We start from the raw sequence: 23707 nt of genomic DNA, 5'->3' as shown, positions 1-23707 counted from the left end.
GATATAGGTAAACAAACCAAAAGTATACAGCTAAGATACACGATTTTTTGCCTTTTAGAATAACTCGTTACTCCATGTCACACCCCTCCCAAGACAGACACTTTGACTACCTACCTACAAGAAACGAAGACATTCTTTAACCCTTAAATGCATAATGATGTATATATGCATCGTATATTTGATGGTCCGTGGCTCAATATGCAGCTATCCAAAATCACATTTATTACTTTTATACAGCATGACACATCTATTTCAATTTATTAAAAAGTTATACAAAAAATCATGCATTTAAGGGTTAAAAACATACCTACCTACTTACTTTTAAATCTGTTATTATATTTTATTCTTTGTATCTTTTAACCAGGAAAACAGAAAATAAAGTGGAAATTATCCAACGTAGTTAAATGAATCATTTTCTTTTTGCGACAAGTTTATGGTATAATAAAAACATTAAGTAAATAGTCACCACATCGCGGTCAACCAATCAAAAGAAAAGTAGGTATTCTTTACCATCGTAGTTATTTTCCTTTTACATAGAAATAGCACAGATGCTCTTTCGTAATTTGCCTTACACTGAATGCAGGCACCAGGGCGTGTATACTCGTAGGCCTCGCATTTTAGTTTAGACGGCCCCCTAACCTAGTCGGCCTACGAAGCAGCAGGTCCCGGGTTCAAACCCTGGTAAGGGCAATTATTTTTTTGTTCATTACATATATCGTGGGCTCATGATGGCCTCCCCTTACAGTGTAATACCGTGTAAAGTACTTACCGTGTAAATTAAAACAAAACACTATTATTATATTAACTTTATTTTTATATCACAAAACAAATAGTATCACTGTACCTTAGTATAATGTAATTCGTATATCACTGGTAAACTTAATAGAACACATTAAATGTTTAAAATTAATAACTATTAATTATATAAAACTTTTTTAATATAAGCTATAAAAAATATTTTTTAAATAAATTCACATAGATCTAAAAATAATAAATGGATCACAGATATTGGAAAAGTATGCTTATGTAAGTAGATATAAACCTTTAGTATATGTATCTGTTAAAATCTTACATTTTGCATCTTTGAAAATATTTTTAGGGAAAGGTGTGAAATAGATAATCTAAATAGCAGCTTATGAAAAATGAAGAAAATATATAAGTTGGTTGTAGTAGGACCATGGATGGTATTAGACCCTTGCCCTAACTAACCTTATAAAAAAAATATAACAATCAATAACACATAGATACTTTAAAATACTGTATCGCCCGCAATACGTGTACCTACGCACAATTAACATGGATTAATTATTTAATTAACATAAATCTATTTACAATATCACTTAACTTCAGCAACTACCTAACCTCTAAATTCATGGGTCCACATGAGGGCTTGCTTTTGGGCCGCTGAAAATATCGGGAGAGCCAAAGGACATACAATCCTTGGCCATTATTATTCCTTTTCGCAGGCTTCCTTTCCGGCCTGCGAAAAGGAAGCGTCATCGTCAGACCTGTAGGCCTGGCCATAGCACTCAGGTAAAAATGTTTGGAGACCCCTAATCGCGAGTCTTAAGTTTAAAGACAAATTTAACGCTAGATTACGAATCTTCCTACCAATTTTTTTTATTGTCAGTCAGCTCCATTTTCATTTTGAGGCCAGAGGCTTACCGCAGAACTCGATGAGTCGAGTCTCTTTTGAGTCTAATACATTACCATAAATTGTATGGATAGACAATGGATGTAAAAAAAAGCTTGTAAATATTTTGTATTTCCTTTTGAAAGCAATTCTCTAATAAAAAGTAGAAAAGACTAAAAATATTACAAATTAGAGCTTCGGCTCAATAAGGTTCTAAGGTCTCGAATCTTAAAGGTGAGAATGACAGAGGCTCGAATTTTTACACTACATCAATCAAAACCTCTCAATACTCTGAAAAGCAATATTATCACAACCCTTTTCACATCCGAATTCCTTCTCCTTTTCCACCAGCTTCTTCTGAATCCTCCTCTCTTTACGCTCCACGGTGAAGTAACCCGCTACTCCGACCACCATCATGACGAAGAGTAGCCAAGTCTTGGCGCTGGTTCGTAGGTAGGGTGATATGATGTAGGCGATGATGTAGCCTACGGACTCCCAGAGACGGAAATTGGAGAAGGCGGCTTCCTCGCGGCCGGGGAAGAGGATGCCGTAGTACGCTGGAAATATAGAGGTTGAATTTAAATATTAGTTTATAGATTGAATTTTACGTGATTTTAGACGCCCATATTATGTTAGGCCAAATGCATGCCATAGAGTAAGGAAGTTGAGCCAAACATAAATATGGGCGCTTGATCGTTAACCAGACACCAAGCCTTAGTAGCTGTGTTTAATGGCTCACCGTTAATCTGCATCATCCACACAGTCAGCCAGGCATGACATAGCTAGAGCCCGCCTGTTGTGAGCAGCCCAGTCTGGACGACTATTGCTCCGATAATCAGGGATATACAGCATTAGGCATCAACCGGACATCAAGGCCTTAGTTAGAAACTGAGCTCACCGTTGATCTGCACCATCCACACAGAGTCGGCCAGGCCCCACAGCACGGCGATCGCGTATATGACATAGCTAGAGCCCGCCTGCACTTGCCACGCGAGCAGTGTTGCCAGCAGCCCAGTGTGGACGATTGTCGCTCCAATAATCAAAGGTATGCGACCTGAAATCTGAAAACATGGGAGTCTTAGGCACTTCAAATATTCAGCAGATAAATAACGAATACTGAATCTCAGTGGTTAGAGATTCTTATGATACATGATAAGGCGTCATCTTTCTATATTTCGCCACACCACCTACCTAATGGTTAATTTTACCATATTGATAAATCTATGTATCATACACAGACACATAAAAGCACACACTCCAATGTGGTCTTGTACATAAATCATTTTGGTAGATAGTTCAGGAAGCCTCTTTACGCACTTATGATAGCTGAAATGGAGGATCATAATAATATCATCGCAAAACTCTTGAGGGTTGTATACCTTCATGCGCACTCTCGGCCCTGATCTTTGAACCAGGCGTTGTCGTTGGTTTCGTTATGGTTCGGCCTGATCCCACTCCAGGCCTCCACCCATAAAGTTCTGCCGCGAGCTTCTCCCAAATATAAGCAGCAACAAGTCGTGTCCTCTACATTTATAGGGCATTCAACTAAATGGCGCATTGATTTACCTTAGCCAAGTTTTTATCCAGTGACGACACAGCCTACAGCGTCCGACAATCCGAACACCATCATGACGAACCACCGTGCCTGTCCCGATGACTCGAATCGCATCGACTTACCTTAGCCAAGTATCCAGTGACTACGCAGCCTATAGCGTCCGAGAGTCCAAACACCATCATGACGAACCCTACCGTGCCCGTGCCGATGGCGCATGACACGAATGACTGCAAAAGTCAATTAAACAGTATTATTAAATAAATAAGAAATAGGTTATACAAGTATTCTATATTAGGCCAGATTTGCCTTCACCATCAGAGTCTAACCCATAGATATAGGAACTTACCTTTTCATATATCTATGGTCTAACCCTTATTGCGATGAAGCAAGGTTTAAAATCAACTGTAAGTAACTCACCGCAGTAAAGTCGGCGCCAAAGAACGCCTGCTGCATTCCTATGAAGATGTTAATGATGATAAGGAGCAGCTGGTTTGGCTCCACCAATAACCGGAGCGTGACGGCCAACAGTTCTAGGCCGGATTTGCCTTCGCCAGAACCGCTGCGACCGGTGTCGTATCTGATGTCAATAAGGATATTTGAAGATCCAGTTATGTTGGTTAAAAGAACTATTTAAACCACAATAAGTACGAAAGAACTAGAAGTCTAAAGTACTAAGCCCTGCAGTACAATTAACAGTCGAACCTACATCGAATACGAGACGATTACATTTAAGAACAGGTACTTAGAGTTATAAAAGCTTGGAAAGTCTTTATGACATGGGCACAAGGATTAATCTCGACTGGCCCGTGAGCAAAATTTTAAGTATACTTTAGATTGGTCAAATTTACTCACCTCTTCATAGAATCCACACCGACGGCAACAATTAATGCCGCCCCGGCCATGCACGCGAGATAAATACCTAGAAAATAAAATAAAACATGTTCACAAAACTCATTCAATCTGACTAACTAAACTTAAAAACTCTTAAATTTAGAGATGGGAAGACGATATTCTCCAGGTCGCTGGAGTAGGTAACCTAGAAGAGAGTAGCACAGGATAGAAACGACAGGAGAAGATCGGAGATGGCGTTTGCCTAACTGCATGGCTAAACAGAAAATCTTTCATCTCATGTTCTACTTTTAGAACATGAAGAACTTATTAATAAATAAATGATACAACTTGTTTAAACTGACCAGCGATGGTCTGTATCTTGGCTTGCGGCTGCGCTTGCAACACCTCCCCCGCGTCGGCGCTCGGCAGGAAGTTGGCTCCACACAGCACCGGGATCATCGTCTCGTTCACGGCTGTCACTGCTGCCGCATTATCTGACGATGATAGCACTGGAAACAAGGAAGTTAACAGGTCAAATACGGCGAAGATACGAGTAGGAAACGACGGGCTTGGTGTAGATGAGATTATTTCATGCGTATAACGCGCCAACCACAAACGTCAAGCCAAGCTCGCGTATTGGACGACTTCATTGCTGCACCCCATGAGCCAATCACGGCTCCGAATCGCAACGCGCTGCGCGTGAGCGACCGTATACAGATACGTTCCCGCCGCTCCCGCGCAGTCCGGCAACCGACGCGGTACAATTGATACACCTCAATCTAATATTTTGTTAATTCATAAAAGTAATCAGTGTTTAACTCTTAAGTTAACCAATTGTGTACTCTACCAGTGCAATACTTAGCAGAATACACTTTTAATCTGATATGTGTGTCTTTTCACTTTAAAATATAGCCTCGTCATCGAACCCCGAGCTAGCTGGCGCTACAAAATGGCTGCCCAAGTGTGAGGCTATAGTGAAAAAGTGAACATTTGTGCCGTGATTCGTTAAAATAAACAATATAGTGTAATAAAATGCCGCCTAAATCAAGGAGAAATCGACGTGTGTCGACGCCGACGCCAGATGACCTCGAGCCCGCTCGAGAAGGTTCTTTCACCAGAGATGACGTCGCGACGCTAGTGGAGTCGTTACAACGGTCGCAAACCAACGCCTTCAGGGAACTGCTGGAAAGCGTCATCACAACCTCTAGGCACCCGTCGTCGTCTACTACATCGACACCGTTTCCGCTTCCAGTAGAAGGAGGAAATTTCTCTCGCTGCAAAGCTGGAAATTCAGAGGAGTCCATCAAAGGTTTTATTGACGCCATTGAAGCCTACAAAGATTGTGCAAATATCTCGGACGATAACGCCATTCGAGGGTTATCTATGCTATTAACGCATTCAGCCGCAGATTGGTGGCAGGGCATAAAACCTGAGACAACTTCATGGGCCGAAGTAATTGACAGCTTGCGCCATACCTACGGCGACAATCGAGCTCCGCCGCGCATTTACCGCGACCTATTTGCTACACCTCAAGGCGACGAAAACACTCATATTTACGTCGCGAAGTGTCGAGCGCTGTTTTCAAAATTGCCGCGCAACGAGTTAACTGAGAAAACACAGTTAGACATGGTGTACGGACTTCTACACAAACGAATACGTAAACGTGTTAAGAGGGAAGAGTGCGCAACGTTTAAGATATTGTTACAAAAGGCGCGCGCTGTCGAAGAATCGTTGAACGAGAGTACGAACGATACAAAGGCCGCCGCTTCCAAGAACGTGAGCCACGCCTCGCCGAGTCGTCCCGTCGCCGTGTCAAAGCCGCCGCGCGCTACCGCGAGCGCGAGCGCCGCGCCGCCGCCCCGCGAGCCCCGCGCGCCTCCGCCGCGTCTTTCAGATGATAACAGTGATAATAACAATACCGCGTCCGCCGCGAAAAAGTCGTATAGTAAGAAGTGCGGGTATTGTAAACGTTACGGGCACGTAAAAGAAGAATGTAGAAAGTTAAGTAAAGACACTAGCACGTCTAACGATAATAATAATAGTAACGCATCAGATGTCAATGTTTTACGTTGTTATGGATGTGGTCAAATTGGTGTTATACGCGCAAATTGCGAAAAATGTAATGCTACATTCTGTACTGTCAACTGCAGCATGGATTCGTCCAATCCAGGGTTAAAGGGCACTGGTAAGCAGTCTAAGAAGCTCTCCCCGGTGAGTAGTTCTCTTAACACTATATCTAATGTTCAAAATGATAAGCTTGACGAGACCTTTTTGTCTCTCACTGATTTTCGACATGCACTTCCTGCAAATTTTTTTGGTGACGGTTTAGTAGCAAGGCCGGTGACGCCCCGCGCCGCCGACAGCTCCCAGGACGACCCCGTAGTTGTTCAACAATCGTGCACACTTTTTGCAAAGTCCTTTATTGATAACAGTGATAAGCAAGTAAATAGTTCCCATAGTAAGGAAATGTCATTTTGCACCGTGTCAAATAATATTAGTAACATCCCTGTGCTGCCAGAGCAGGTCATTGACGCCAAATCTAGGTTGACTACAGCTGTTTTTGGAACAGCTGATATCAGTATTAAGAATGGTCACAGTATAACTAACTACAGTATGTCATCTTTGGGTCACAGTATAGATAATTCCAGTATGTCAACCACACCTTGTGAGGGAATTCTATTTTCAGCTGTGAATTTTTCAGGGACAAACCAGAAGGTTGAGGACTCCACGGAGCCTGCACCTGGAGCCCAAATTGACCAGAATGACTCTAAGGACCCCGTGTTGGATTTATTTGACACTTATGAGGAATACACAAATAGACATCAGCGGCCAATTTTAGGGATTGGAATCCTGGACATGCAAGGTATTGCCTTAGTGGATACTAGTGCAAAGAGAAGCTTGGCAAGTCAGAAGCTCTACTCACTGTTACTTGAGAAAAAGCAACAGTTCTGCGAGAAGCAAATGAGAGTGAGATTCGCTGATGGTTTACCTCAAATTAGAAATGTGCTCAATATTACCTTAGATGTCAAAGTGAAGGATAGAGTAATACCTCAAGAGTTCCTGATCTTACCTGAAGCTGAAGAAAATGAAACTTTACTGGGAATCGATTTTCTAAAAGCATCTCGCCTCAACCTGGACTTTGATACCCATACTTGGTGTTTTCCTGGTGGTGAGAGGTATCCCATACAGTATGAATCTGACATGCCAACGCAATTGTCAATTGCTACAAGCAATATACTTCATGCTGAAGAAGGATCAATGCTCAGCGAAGGTGAAAAGATTAAATTAGCCAAAGTGTTAGAGAGAAATAGTGCAGTCTTCAGTCTAGGGGGAGCGCCCACTCCAATTGTTGAACATCATATTGACACTGGAGACCATGCACCTATATCTGTACCTCCATACCGGCTCACACCTGCAAAGAAGGAAATAATGAAAGCGGAGATTGAGAAGATGCTCCGGGAAGGGATAATAGAGGAATGTGAATCTGCTTGGACCTCACCGGCAGTTCTTGTCCCTAAGAAGAATAATACTGTCAGATTCTGTGCTGATTATAGAAAGCTGAATAGCATCACAAAGACAGATAACTATCCCTTACCCTTAATTGATGAGCTGCTGCAGTCGACCGGAAGACATTGCTACATAAGTACCATAGATCTGAGATCCGGATACTGGCAAGTAAGTGTGAATCCAGATGATCGAGATAAGACCTCGGTGATCACACCATTCGGTACCTACCGTTTTGTACGGATGCCATTCGGTTTAAAGAATGCACCTGCAACCTTCCAGCGGTTGATGGATAAATTCAAATCCGGTGCCAGCTTGCAAAATACTACAGTTCTAGCTTACCTGGACGATCTCCTGGTGATATCTGACAGTTTCGAGAAACACCTGCAAGACCTGCAACTTGTGTTTGACCGACTACGTCAGTTTGGCTTAAGAGCAAACCGAGAGAAATGTGTTTTTGCCTGCAAAGAGGTCAAGTACCTTGGACACCTCATCACCCCTGACGGTATAAAGCCAGATAATGGGAAAGTTGAAGCTATCTTAGCCATGAAGGAGCCTAATAACCTCAAGCATCTTCGGACATTTCTCCATACCTGCGCTTGGTTCAGAAAATTTGTTCCAAATTTCTCAGCGATAGCTCTGCCGCTCACCAAGCTTACCAAGAAAAATGAACCATGGAAATGGCATGACGAGCAACAACAGGCCTTTGCGGAGCTCAAAACCAGATTAACTTCTGCTCCAATCCTGGTGCAAGCGGACTACAGCAAACATTTTATTCTACGGACTGACTCAAGCAACTATGCTCTTGGAGCTTGCCTTATGCAAGGCGAAGGACATGATGAGCGTCCCATTGAGTATGCCAGCAGGCTGCTCACTCCGGCAGAACGCCGTTACAGTACAACTGAAAGAGAGTGTTTGGCTGTGATCTGGGCTGTTGAGAAGTACCGGCCCTATATTGATGGTCATACAGTTTTAGTGAAGACGGATCATCAGCCGTTGAAATGGCTGTTGACTCACAAGTCACCAAGTGGTCGCCTTATCCGGTGGGCACTTAAACTGCAAGGTTTTGACATCAAATATGAATATACACCTGGAAAGGCCAATGTCATAGCAGACACATTGAGTCGACCGGTCTGCGATGAAAACTCCAAAGAAGAATGTGGAGTCTGCTCTATTATTATTGATATTCCACAAGTTAACGCGACGGAACTACGAACTGCTCAGCTCAATGATCCAGAAGTCGCCAAGATTGTTCAAGACCTGGAAGACTCTGATCACATTAACTCAACCAGATGGCTAGAGAGAGGATATGTCATGGCCCAAGGGGTCCTCTACTATTACAATCCCAACTCTGAGTCGGAGGAAGCTCAGCTGGTAGTACCCAACTCTATGAAGGAGGCCGTCTTAAAAGAGTACCACGACGCCCCAACAGCTGGTCATCAGGGCGTAGAAAGGACTCTCGCACGCATTTGTCAAAAGTATTACTTCACAGGAATGCGCAAATACATCACGGAATATCTAAAACAATGTGAAGAATGCCAAGGCTACAAGATAAGTAACCAGAAGCCTATGGGACTACTACAGACCCCAGTGCTTAATCAAAGAGGAGAGGTGCTAGCTATAGACCTCTTTGGCCCTCTACCTGAAGGAGATAATGGGGAGAAATGGGTGCTGCTCATCGAGGATACAGCTACACGCTGGGTTGAGCTGATAGCCCTCAAGGACGCCACAGCAGAAGTCTGCGCTCCAGCCCTGATCGAGCAGTACTTCCTACGGTATGGATTCCCAAGAAGAGTCATTTCTGACAATGGAGTTCAGTTTGTCTCAGCTGTTATGCAGCAGACCATGTTCTTGTTAGGAATCAAACAGAATTTAATACCACTTTATCATCCTGAGGCCAACCCTGCAGAACGCAAGAATAGAGACCTCAAGACTCAACTCTCCATCCTAGTGAAGAACAATCATCGTGCGTGGCCCAAGTTCCTGCCAGCGATCAGGTTCTCGATGAATAGTGCTCTATGTGCCACCACTGGATGCAGTCCAGCGTACCTGATGTTCGCCCGGGAGTTGAGGACTCCGTTTGATGCCCAACGTGATTTAAAGGCCATCCTACAGAAAGAAAACTTTCTGCCACAAATCACACCTTACTTAAATAAGTTTCTTGAAAACTGGTATGTCTTAAAGGAGAGAGCTGAACGGCAGCAGGACAACAAGAAAAGCGACGCTGACCAGCACCGACGGCAGTCACCTCTGTTTTGCGTTAATGACCTAGTTCTGGTAGACACTCATTTGCTTAGTAACGCTTCTAAAGGTTTAACAAAGAAATTCATGCCAAAACGGGATGGTCCCTATCTCATTAGTAAAGTAATTAGTCCAACTTCTTATGTTATAGCTGACATACAAACCAATACCGACCTGGGTAAATACCATAGTTCTGATTTGACACCATTCACACCAGGTCAAGGTATTCCTTCGGTGCCTGTCCAACCACGGCGACTACGTGGTCGCCCTCGTAACTTAGCGCGAGATGATAATGTTACCAAGTCCCCAACGGGTCGTTCTGGGAACTTGGAGGGGGAGTGTATAACGCGCCAACCACAAACGTCAAGCCAAGCTCGCGTATTGGACGACTTCATTGCTGCACCCCATGAGCCAATCACGGCTCCGAATCGCAACGCGCTGCGCGTGAGCGACCGTATACAGATACGTTCCCGCCGCTCCCGCGCAGTCCGGCAACCGACGCGGTACAATTGATACACCTCAATCTAATATTTTGTTAATTCATAAAAGTAATCAGTGTTTAACTCTTAAGTTAACCAATTGTGTACTCTACCAGTGCAATACTTAGCAGAATACACTTTTAATCTGATATGTGTGTCTTTTCACTTTAAAATATAGCCTCGTCATCGAACCCCGAGCTAGCTGGCGCTACATGCGTCATTTCTTACATCTTCCATATGGAGGAAACGATTGCTTTAACTACTAATTAATACTATGCGCGATAATATTATTTATACATCTGCTTGGTTAGTAATAACGATCTCCAATCGTAATTGGGTATATGACAACGTTGACAACAACAATCAACGATGAAGATTTAATACTACTAGAGACAATAAAAATAATGATACGTTAATATGGCGGAATTTATGACGAGACTTAGGGATGACTCACGCCAGACCGGACCGGGTCCGGCGCTTCGTTTTCTATGGAAAGCACCACGTGATCACCGATCAGCCGTCATAGAAAATGACATGTCGGACGCCTCGGCTCGGGCCCGGCCCGGTCTAGCGTGATTAGACGACATTGAGTTGAGAACCAACTCAACACAACTAGCTCTAGAGAAACATTCACGATATACGAGGATTAATCTATTGAACATCTTGATACGAGTAATATGCTCTGATAAGTAGAACTTACCGAGCGAAGATATGAGGTTGCCCCACACCTGGTTCATCTGGAAGATCATATAGAACAGCCCTAGGAACCGCACCAGGAGCGCCTCGGCTGGTATATTGGATATTTTGCTGTGCACCTCTGACACCTGAAATAAAATATTACGCTTATGTTTATCACACATAATGGATAATCTGAATACAAATAAATATAGAATCATGCAGAGACAGTATAGTAATTATTGTTACTGGTACATAATGTACCTACTATGATATGATTACCTAATTATCTCTTATAATGTACTGTATTATACAGTACTAACTAACTAACTATATACAGTCTGTATATAGTAGCAAAACAAGAACAAAAGCCACATTTATAAATTAAATTGAATAGCTTCATTGAAATGACAAATAGGTTGTACATAGTGATCTAACACTTGATAAGACTTGATCACAAACTGGCCGATATATTAAACAATTTAATCAAATTGATTATGTACTTATGTGCCTTACTAATTGCACCAATTGCTAGATAACAAATTTGTGAATAATATAATATTTTCTCTTTATTATAAAACTGCGCTGCGTATTTTAGTTGTTTCCTAAAAAATTTCAATGAGCAAAGTAATAAGTAGGTATGTTTCGTTTAAGTAGTGCTGCTCGTATTTTGTAAGTCGTCAGCATTCAAATTAAAAACAACTATCAACACAAAGCGCTGATTCAATGACGTACAACAGAAATCTCAGTTCGGCATTAGCACACCACAGCGGCCCAACCTGAGCGCAGCTATCAACCCCGCTGGTATTACAAGAAATAACCAGTCTCGAGAGTGTCATGGTGTATAATCGATATGTGCAGTAAAATGGACATCGCTAGCTTACCACAGAGATCTAAGTGCACTTGGCGCACCACAGCGGCCCGCCGCCCAATCCCACCATCATTCCCGCGGGTATCATGGTGTAGAACCGACATGGGTAGTAAAATGGACATCGCTCACTTACCACAGAGATGTAAGTGCATTTAGCGCACCACAGTGGCCCGCCACCCAATCCCACCATCAGTCCAGCGGGTATCATGGTGTAGAATCGACATGGGTTGTAAAATGGACATCGCTCACTTACCACAGAGATGTAAGTGCATTTAGCGCACCACAGTGGCCCGCCACCCAATCCCACCATCAGTCCAGCGGGTATCATGGTGTAGAACCGCGGCCACAGCTGCGCCGCCATGTATGGCATGTACGTTATGAAGGACAGAGACATCGCCCACTTCGTGCCCATCCATCTGAAATTGAAAGATTATCAAAATGGTAATTTAAACATAGTTAAATGGGCTTGATGTCAGGTAATATCTTAATAGAAATCAGAAAATGACGTCTCGCGACTCGCGACGTTATTTCAATGACAGCATTTACTCGTTCTTTTTGTTGTTAAAATAACCATAAGCTCATTACCATCCAACATGACGATAGTTTTAAATAATACCTTCTCCTTGAATATAACTTATTTATTACAAACTCTTCTTCTAAATGAAAAATGTTAGTCCTCAAAAATGTGCTCTTTAATTTTGACCAGCGTCCAGCGTCACCATTTTCTAGCTAATACTTGGACGCCGCTCAACCAACCGGCAAGTAGGTATATTAATAATAAGGCCGTTATATCGACTACTAAAATATGGGTGCATGCTACTTGATAACAGATAAGTACATCAAGAAGATATGGGAGACAAGGAAGATAGCAAGTCAGGCGTATAAATACTTTATAGAACCCTGAACTCTGAAGATTAACTTCTTCACACTTAGATATTTGCCTTTTGTACTTTTCTTTTTATTATTAGAGAGATCCCACAAAAGCGTCTCTTGACCGTCGGCGTCTACTGCTCGACGCAACGTTGGCGCAACTGCGCAGCGACACCATTTTCCATAGCGTTGACTATAATATAGACGCCGACACACAAAAGACTCTAGTGTCTCTTACTTGATAACAGGCACGGGCAGGAAGATATTGGAGAAGATGAGGCCAGCGTACACGGCCGCCAGTGACGCGGTGCCCAGTCCCGCCTCGGCGTTGATCGAGCTCTGGAGATTGGCTGCCCCCTGTAATCATAACATCAACAATGCAATGCACAATGAGGTTTTCATTTGTTTTTCCTCTTCCAGAAAGTAGGTAAAGAATAGTTGGTGAAACAATTGACAACAATTTCGATTCAAGTCAGAACAAACGTCGGGGTAGCAAACCTAAATTAGGCTCCAGTATCCATAACTTTCCGGAATAGAAGAGCGTTCGTTTTTGTTTTGTTTTTGTTCTGTGTTGCACGTAGATTATATCGAAGTTGTTTCGAATTTTGAAAACAATGACGGCTGTTCAGATTATTTATTAGCTTAAGTAGTGATAGATATAATTACTAAGGTCGCGGCTTCGCGCCGTGATTCCGCGTAATTTATTAACTAAAAATAGTTAAACTTACTCCAAAGTAGTCAAATGTGTTTAAATCAATAGATTATAGCATAAATACCCACGACAAGTGTTATCTCAATAAACTGTTACCGTATAAGACCAAAAAGTGTTCTCTAAAATTATTTGGATTACCACAGTGACATTTTTTATAATAGTTTCAAAATAAAACGTCCTACCCCTGTGCATAAGTTTAGAACAGTGTTAGTATAAACATTTAGAAACTAGAAGTGATGGCAATTACTATTATAAATAAATAAAAACATTTAAATTACTTAACTGCCGCAAAAACGACACCACTTTCAAAAGTCAATGACCCCACAGCAAAACTCTCATAGTGCAAATAAACTGTGTTTTCTCAATAATATAGTGTCAGTGTATTATAATAACTTACATATTCTGTGACGGAACATAAATCCAAGAACATTAAAACATAAAAAAGCAAGCTGCTTATAAATTATAATATTCTGTTGGACGTTCAAAATTGAAATATGAAATGTAAACAAACCATAACCCAATAACATCATAGAAGACTCGACCAATCAGGTACCACTACCACAGATAAGATAATGTTAACACAGTGGTAGAACATACGCAAAGGAGTGTAAAATGACAACGCCATCTAGATTTTAATTCCGATAACACTCATAGCAAACTAACATCTGATAAGAAACATATATTTTTTCTTAGCCAATAGAACACAATTACAATAAAAATACGAGTTATTTAGTCCAAACAATACCAAAAGTTAATCGCAACAAAATGGGTCTGCCAGCGAAATGTAGACAATGTGACACGAGAATTTCGAGCAGACATTCCCTGGACTGCTCATCTTGTCAAGTAAGATACTGTTTAGACTGTTTGGAATGTATAGGAGTGAGTGGTAAACGTTACACATTAATGACTATGGATGATAAGAAAAAATGGAAGTGCCGGAAATGCTGCGAAAAATTGCTACCACAACTATCAAGTACTCCTTTGCCAAAACCTGGCACGTCAAAGCTGCCTCGCTTAACATTCCTACAGACGAAACGCAGCACCTCCAGACAACAACTGAAAGTACAGAAGCCCCACATTGACGACACGATTGTAACAAACTCATCCACGGAAAGCAATGCACTAAGTGAGTTAGGTGATACAAAGTCCTCTCTAGCTGACATAACAATAACGCCAAATAAGCCAGCCTCGAGTACAATTGTAGACTTGAACTTCTCACCAAACAATCCTCAGTTGATCACACCAAATGGACCAGCTCCTTCACAAACCACGCAGGCCCTCCAGGTGGAAGAATTCACAAAAATACTAGACGAACGACTGAACAATCACAGAATCTCAATAATAGCACAAATCAAGACAACTATCCAAAGTGAAATTAGTACAGCAATAGAGAAATTTAAAAAAGAAATGGTTCAGCGTACCGATGTTTTAGACCAAGAACAAACAATATTAAAAACAGACATAAATTTGATTACACAGAAAATAAAAACATTAGAAGCAGATAATAACAAACTACGCGATGAAATAAAAGACATAGAAAAGTCAATTAAAAATGATAAACATACTAACGAAACCTACCATAACGCTTGCAAGAAAATAGTTATTCACGGACTTGAAGAACAATGGGACGAAGCCGGGGAGCACATGGAAGAACGGTTAAGAAACATATTTAAGGAGATTATGAATATAGAAATTGTTGGGCACATAGAGGACCTATGCCGGCTCGGTAAGAGGGGTAACCAACGACCGCTGGTCATTGAGTTTTTGAGCAAAAAAATGACTAGATATATACTACAACATAGGAACTATTTTCGGCATTCTGGGCTGACAGTGACTGAATACTTAGATGATGTATCCCTTAAAATGAGACGAAAACTAATTCAAACTTTGAGAGAAGCTAGAAAAGCAGGACAACATGCAGTTATAAGAGACAATAAGCTAATAATCAATGGTAAAGTATTTAAACCTGAAACTGAACAAGAATGCACACAGCAAAAAACTGGTGAAGAAAACATTGCATCCCCTCAAAATACGACCCCTGGCCCTGTAGAATATACTACAGGGAACCACTCCTTTCGAAACTAATTTTCAGTTATTTGTACAGAATGTCCAAAGCCTAAAAAATAAAATCCATGTTATAGAAACTCTCCTTCAAGACCACCCATATCAAGTATTGTGCCTCACGGAAACATGGATTTCAGAACAACAAAAAGAGGCAGTGCAAGTAGAAGGATATGTGGCTGCAGCAAGCTACAATCGTCTTAATCACAAAGGTGGAGGAGTATTAATATTATTACAACAAGATATCCCGTACAAGGAGAGACCCGACTATGCAGACTTGTCAGTAGAATTAGTAATTGAATGCTGTGCAATAGAATTGAAATCTGATCTCATTATAATAACTATATATAGAGCAGACCGTGACACTGAGACCTTCTTTAATGTATTAAATCGGTTATTGTCTAAGCTAAAATCGAATTGCCATAAAAACATTATAATTACAGGAGATTTTAACATAAATAAATTTAGTAACTCCAATAATTATAATAGACTAGTAAACATGATGCTTGAATGTAACCTCCGTCAAATTGTAAATGAGCCTACTCGAGAGACTAGCACCAGTTCTACTTGCATAGACTTTTTGTTCACAAATAGTACCAATTACAAACTAACAGTCGAGGATAAAGGCATATCAGACCACAAATGCTTGCAATACGAACTCGAAGAAATGACACCCTTTGACAACAAAAACTCTTTCAAGTATATCCTAAAACGTAATTTCAATGCCGTAAATATAGCGTCATTTAAATGTGCACTCAGCCAAATTGATTGGAATAAGTTAATCAATAACTTCCAAACAACAAATAAAAACTATAATGAGTTTGAAAATACATTACAACAACTGTTAAACAAATATATACCTTATAAACACACCAGACAAAAACTAAAAAACAACAGCTGGCTTACAACTGGAATAAAAAAGTCGTGCAAGCACAAAAGGTTACTAAAAATATTAGTAAATCAATCAAACAGTATCATTTTAACAAAACATTACAAAATAATAACAAAAACACTTAAAAACTGTGTCAAGCAAGCCAAACGAATGAGGTATATAAAAGCCCTAGATAAATCTAAAAATAAGACAAAAACTATGTGGAATTGTATAAAAGAAATAACAGGGAAACATGCCTCAAAAAATCAGCCAAATAATATTAAACTAAGAGTATCTAATACTGACATAAATTGCCCTCAGCAAGTAGCTAATCATTTTAACGAATATTTTGCGTCAATAAGTGAACAACAAACCACTTCCATCGCAAGTGCAACCTGTTCAGTTAACTCTATATACATATATCCAGTTACAGAGCAAGAAGTGCGTAGTATTATCCTTAACCTACCTAATAAATTCAGCTGTGGCCATGATGAAATACCTTCTGTATTAATCAAAGCATGCGTAAACGAACTTACCGCACCCCTAACTAGGCTAGTTAACCAATCCCTAGATGAAAGTTGTTTTCCGGAAAGACTAAAAATAGCTAAAATTAGACCTGTGTATAAAAAATCGGGGGAAAAAGATAATACCAACCAATACAGGCCTATCGCAGTACTCCCCACTGTATCAAAAATATTCGAAAAATGTGTAGCAAACCGTGTATATAACTATCTAGAGAAATTTCAACTCATAAATAAAAACCAGTTTGGCTTTCGAAAAAACAGCTCAACAACACTTGCAGTTTATAACTATATACAAACGGTATTAGAGCATTTACGTGATAAAACCTATGGGGTTGGATTGTTACTAGACATGTCTAAGGCATATGACAGAGTATCACATCCCATCTTACTTCAAAAGCTAAATGACATAGGTATCCGTGGTCCAGCTCTGAACTGGTTAAAATCATATTTAAATAACAGAAAACAGTATGTCCAAATAGAATATTACAATCAACAATCGCGTCAGTTACAAACATACAAATCTAATTTAATATCCATTAACAATTCAATTCCACAGGGCAGCGTGCTCGGTTGTGTACTTTTTGTAATATATATTAATGACCTGCCAAAAATTACAGAACACAAGTGCGTAATGTTTGCCGATGATGTTTCACTACTCTTCAAAAGCCCCACGAGTAACGACGCCTATATAAATATAACCGAAACATACGTCACAATAGTAAACTGGCTAAAAGATCACAACCTTGTAATCAATAACAAAAAGTCTAAAATTATCCAGTTCAGACCACACCAAAAACGCGCCATAGACATAAGTTACATAGCAAAACAATTAAACATTGAAGAGGTATCGGATTGTTCGCTTTTGGGCATCACTATAGACACACATCTCGATTGGAAAAGACATATAGCAAGACTTAAAAATAAACTAGCTTCATTTATTTATGCCTTAAGTGTACTTAAGTCTAACACAAATGAATCATGTGCGCTTACAGCATATTATGGATATGCGCATTCCTTGTTACGATACGGAGTTTTATTGTGGGGACACAGTACTGACGCACATGATGCCTTTGTCATGCAGAAGAAATGCATACGCATAATCGTAAATATCAAACAAAGAACTAGTTGCAAACCACACTTTATTAGACTAGGAGTTTTAACCTTACCTTCAATTTGCATTTTAGAGTCAGCCATATTTGTTCGTAAAAATATTCATCTATTCGATTTCAGTACAAACCCCCGCCGTAATTTAGATCTAATTCTACCAGAACCAAAAATAGACATTTATAAAAAAGGCCCATACTACACGTCGATACAAATCTACAATCATATCCCCAGTTTTATCAAATCAGAAGAAAACAACAATACATTTGAAAAGAAATTAAAACAGCATTTATTAACAAAAGCATATTATACAATAACCGAATTTATGGAAGAAAGGAAATTATAGTCATAGGTCGTCCCACCTACCCCCTCCCCTACGTCCCCTATTGATCGATATGCTCGTAATACATATATATTATAATTATTGTTGTTACTAGTAATAATTTTGTGTTATATCATATACAAAGTTTATATACGTAGTTATAAGTTTGTAAAAGCCACTAGATATAGTTAAGTAACTGTAATTTAATTTAATTATCTGTATTTGCTACACCCTATTCAGGGTCCATGTGATACCATAAGAAATATGTAAATACTACCCAAAAATGTACCATGGAAGCAAGAAATAAATGAATACTGAATACTAGTGCACGAAAGTTGTGATACTTGTGTGTGATACTTACACTGTAAGCCGTGAAATGCAGCATGAACGCCACGCTGATGATAACAACATTCTTCACGATCCTCCACGTCTCTCCCGGCTTCGGCAACACTTCCTTGTCTCCCTTCTCCACCTTCTCCATGCTAGACTTCTTCACTTCGCACATTGCACTTCAGTTTATTACACTATAAAGTTTAGATTAGAATAGTTTCATTTTGAAATCAATGTTTTAAGAAAAACTTTGTTGTATACAAATTTAGTTTTATGTTTGTTCCTTTACCTGTAGCAATAAAGAAAAGTTAGATTTGTATTCGATTTGGTAGTTAACATTTATATTTCATGATAACTTCAACTAATACCTATACGGCAGACTGCTGAATAGTTATTGGTTTACTGGCAGCTATATAAATAATTACACCATTGTAACGAAAGCAAATTAACATAATTGTAACAGCTGGTGAATTTTCACTTTATGATTAATTAAATTTATGTTATATTAATTACTGATGTATAACTTTAGGTCGACTGCTATCTGGCGGACTGTCGCAACACGCTTTATATGTTAATTGTTGACTTATCCTATTAAAAATAGTATTAAAATTTGTAAATTTAGTAATCGAACGCACGACACAGTTAAGTATGACTTCATGATGACAAGTAATGTTTACCAAACATGTATTTATGTCGCTACCCACTGGTAATAAAAAATATTAGTAATATTACTTTTTACAGTGTAGGTACACATATACCCTAGTACTTTGTAGGAAAATTACTTTAGTCATATTTAACATATATAACATAAATCAAGCCCAAACATGATGGCCATCAAAATTTATAATAAAATCAGCGACGACATTAAATTGCAGACATCAGAAACGCTATTCAATAAGCAGTTAAAGGACTTTTTAATTAATAAGTGTTATTATACGCTTAAAGATTTTTTGGAAGATGAAATGTAATTCTTTTGTAGTTTAGTGTATTTATTGGACATGTCTCATTTTACAATTTTTAATTTAAGCTTGAAATTGACATTATATAGGTATCGATATTTTTGACATAAACTTACAATCGTTTTAAGCATGTACCTATATATTATTATTGTATAATTAATTTTAATTTTATAAATTTTGGTAAAATAAAATCAGTTATGGACTTTAGAAATAACTATATATTATATAATACAACTATGAAATTATTAAAAGTTAAATAAGACACTGTCAAATATATTGTACATATATAAATTAATCTTAAGATTTAAGATAATTGCCTTGCCCTACCAGGGCCCATGTGAAACTATTATATATGTAACACCTGTGTTGGTGGATGCAATAAATAAATATGAATATGAATATGTGTCGTGGTACTCGTGGTCACGTATTTTGCATCATTATATTCTTTATATAGTTCTATTCTTAAACCAAACAACACTATTATAATATCAATTGCTTTATTATTTTTATTTTATTTTGATCAAATTTAGATATTGAATTATTTATTTGAATTCAACAACTCCTCAAATCCAAAAACCGGCCAAGTGCGAGTCGGACTCGCGCACGATAGGTTCCGTACCATTACGCAAAAAACGGCAAAAAAAACACGTTTTTTTGTATGGGAGCCCCACTTAAATATTTATTTTATTCTGTTTTTAGTATTTGTTGTTATAGCGGCATCAGAAATACATCAACTGTCTAGCTATCACGGTTCATGAGATACAGTCTGGTGACAGACGGACAGACAGCGGAGTCTACTAAGACTAAATACTACACGGGACCCTATTACTAAAGAGCAAAAAAATCACGTTTGTTGTATGGGAGCCCCATTTAAATATTTATATTATTCTGTTTTTAGTATTGTTGTTATAGCGGCAACAGAAATACATCATCTGTAAAAATTTCAACTGTCTAGCTATCACGGTTCATGAGATACAGCCTGGTGACAGACAGACAGACAGACAGACAGACGAACAGACGGACAGCGGAGTCTTAGTAATAGGGTCCCGTTTTTACCCTTTGGGTACTGTTTGAGCGTTATATGTATTGTTTCAAGTTTTTATTGATACCTCAAACAGCTCGGTTTAGATTAAAAAAAAAGAAAACAAAATGGCTATTCTCAATAAAATCTCCATGTTTGCACGTTGAACCAGTTTTGTATCATTTTTTTGAATCCAATAAATTGTGCCGGCCCACGAGGTCGGACATGGTCCAATCGAACCGGAATTTAATAAAATCAGTGAAAGTTCACCAAGATCACAATGGAAGTCGACTCTTTCATAAAGTTACAACAAAATACAGAAGAGAAGATAGACAAGGCCGCTTCTAACCTCAAAAAATCGCCCAAGGCGCGGATCACCAGTACATATTTAGAAACGAGGTTAGAACTGTTAGATGGCTACTGGAAATCGTTCGAGAACAACCATCAAGCTATTTTGTTACAATCCGAAGATCTCAACATTACTTATTTCACAAGTGAGAGTTATGACAGAGTAGAAGAAAAATACATCGAATATAAATGTCAATTAAAAGAGGCCTTGGACAAAATCAAACCCCAATCAAACTTGCCGACAATGTTAACACCCACAGTTCACTCACACAATAATCCGCAAAATGAATCCAATGTATCCAGTGCAGTGAAACTACCAAGAATTATTATCCCAGTGTTTTCCGGCAAGTATGCAGAGTGGCCTACTTTTCATGACTTATTCGAATCTGTGATCAATAACAACCAAAGTTTAGCACCTGTGCAAAAGCTCCATTATTTGAAAGGTCATCTGACAGGTGAGGCAGAGCAATTAATACGACACACACCCATAACTGATGCAAATTATGAACAATGTTGGACCTTATTAAAGAAAAGGTACAGCAACACTCGCTACATCTCATCATGCATACTCAACCGATTAACAAGTCAAAAGACCTTATCCGCAGCATCTTCTTATGGAATCAAACAAATATTAGATACAACAAATGAATGTTTAAGTGCTCTCACCAACATGAATATTGACATTTCAACCTGGGATCTCATTATTATCCACCTGATCATACAGAAGCTTGACCAGGAATCCCGGAAACTATGGGAACACAAGATCAGTGAGAATGCAGACACACTACCAACCTTTAGTGAATTTTCAACGTTCCTGGAATCCAGATTCAGAGCATTAGAGTTCCTAGAGCCAAGTAACAAGAGAGAAATAAAACCAAAAGAAACAGATCGACCTAAAGTGTTCAGCGTTACTACATCAGCACCATCAGTGTCCTGTCCATGCTGTGCAGAGGCTCACTTGTTGTATCAATGTAAGCGGTTTAGCCAGGACTCCGTACAACAACGGCGGGACTTTGTCAAAAATAAGGCGTTGTGCTTCAATTGCTTCGGAGTAAAGCATTCTGCAACACAGTGTAAGCGAGATACATCATGTAGGCGCTGCGGCCGTCGTCACCACTCCCTGCTGCATCTGGACAGCGAGCATCCACCTTCAGCGCAGCCAAGCCGAGTCAGTGAAGGGGAAAAGATCCACAGCAAACAGCGTGAAGGCAGCCATGAGAAGTCAGAGCAGAAGGAACCTGTATCTAGCAATATTGTGGCTCATGCGGTTGAAGGTTCTAGTATGCCCAATAGTGAGGTAATGTTAACTACGGCATTAGTTAAGGTAGAAAATAAGGGAATATGTCATACACTTAGGGCATTTCTTGACCAGGGTGCACAATTATCATTTGTGACTGAGCGTACTGTACAATTACTCAAGTTACACAAGATACCTGCAAATGGTAGGGTTGATCCTTCAGGACTGGGCGGGGAGAAAATCCCATTGCCAAAACCAATTAAACACAAGGTTCAATTCAAAATACAATCCACTTGTAGCTCTTTTAGTTGTGTCGTTCAGGCATATGTGGTAAGTCAGGCAACTAATTCCATTCCTTCACAGAAAGTTGAGATTCGTGATTGGCCAGAGTTGAGGGAGTTAAAGATGGCAGATCCAGGATATGACACTCCAGGCCATGTAGACATGTTGCTGGGTGCTGAGGTGTATGGACAGACCCTGACAGATGGTATTGTACGGAATCCGACGTCCACCCTGACAGCACAAAACACCGCGTTGGGCTGGATCCTGTCAGGGAAAACACAAGTGAGTAACCATTCTAATAGCTTTATAACTGCACATATTCTGGATAGCTCCATTAATGACACTCTCCGTAAATTCTGGGAAATTGAAACTGATCAGCCTCGCACCTTGTTGTCTAAGGAGGACCAAGCGTGTGAGGAGCATTATGCATCCACTACAACTAGGGACAGTACCGGTCGCTATGTTGTTAGTCTTCCGTTCCGTGATGAGGATCCATTATGTCAATATGGGGATTCACGGAAAGTGGCTTTAAGGAGATTTCTCTCATTGGAGAAAAAGATGAATAGCAATCCACTCCTAAAGCAGGAATATACCAAAGTGATTAATGAATATTTATCACTAAATCACATGGAACTTATCCAAGACCAGCGGGAAACTGTGAAACCGGGTTGTGTGTACATGCCTTACCATGCCGTGATTCGCAGTGACAAATCCACAACCAAGTTTCGCATGGTTTTCGACTGCTCTTCTAAGGGTGTCAACGGCAGGTCTTTAAATGATGATCTCATGGTTGGTCCACGACTACAACCTGAACTGCGTCATATCATCATGAAATGGCGTATTTATCCAATTTGCTTTATAGCGGATATTATAAAAATGTACAGGCAGGTTAAAGTCGTGGACAAACACACTGATTTCCAACGCCTGCTATGGCGTGAGAGTTCTGATGACATTGTAAAGGATTACAGGATGTTACGTGTAACTTTCGGGGTCTCATCAGCTCCTTATCTTGCAGTCAAAAGTTTACAGCAAGTAGCTAAAGATGATGGTAAAGATTATCCATTGGCTGCAGAAAGGGTGCTGACAGATTTCTATATGGATGATTTCATGAGTGGGTGTGAGACTGAGGATGAAGCTATACAAATCTATTCGGAAATGGTCAGTTTGCTAAGTAAAGCTGGGTTTGAATTACAAAAATGGGCAAGCAATAGCCAAGAATTGATGGAAACAATTTACCCACACCCGGTTACTAGCTCTGATAAAGTCATAAAACTAGA

The 23707-nt window shown here is 39.7% G+C and overlaps 1 protein-coding gene across 1 annotated transcript; it reads right to left on the bottom strand.

Moving 5' to 3' along the window:
- Positions 1-999: 999 nt before the first annotated feature.
- Positions 1000-18877, bottom strand: LOC134746215 (UNC93-like protein). The gene is made up of 10 exons (XM_063680542.1): positions 18615-18877; positions 12898-13016; positions 12043-12205; positions 10944-11067; positions 4382-4528; positions 4041-4107; positions 3606-3765; positions 3311-3415; positions 2532-2694; positions 1000-2190 (listed from the first exon to the last, which is right to left on the bottom strand). The coding sequence occupies exons 1-10, from the start codon at positions 18756-18758 to the stop codon at positions 1907-1909; spliced, it is 1476 nt and encodes a 491-aa protein (XP_063536612.1). The 5' UTR covers positions 18759-18877; the 3' UTR covers positions 1000-1906.
- Between the last annotated feature and the right edge of the window lie 4830 nt (positions 18878-23707).

This window comes from Cydia strobilella, chromosome 12, assembly GCF_947568885.1.
Source record: "Cydia strobilella chromosome 12, ilCydStro3.1, whole genome shotgun sequence".
NCBI classification, from domain to species: domain Eukaryota; kingdom Metazoa; phylum Arthropoda; class Insecta; order Lepidoptera; family Tortricidae; genus Cydia; species Cydia strobilella.
Note: the sequence above shows the minus strand (reverse complement) of the source record. Positions and strands in the feature narration are given on the sequence as shown.

Coding starts and splice junctions, on each gene's coding strand:
- LOC134746215 (XM_063680542.1), bottom strand. CDS start 18,758: ATGTGCGAAGTGAAGAAGTCTAGCATGGAGAAGGTGGAGAAGGGAGAC. Junction 13,017..18,614: donor TGCATTTCACGGCTTACAGT/GTAAGTATCACA, acceptor TTATGATTACAG/GGGGCAGCCAATCTCCAGAG. Junction 4,529..10,943: donor CAACCTCATATCTTCGCTCG/GTAAGTTCTACT, acceptor CCTTGTTTCCAG/TGCTATCATCGTCAGATAAT.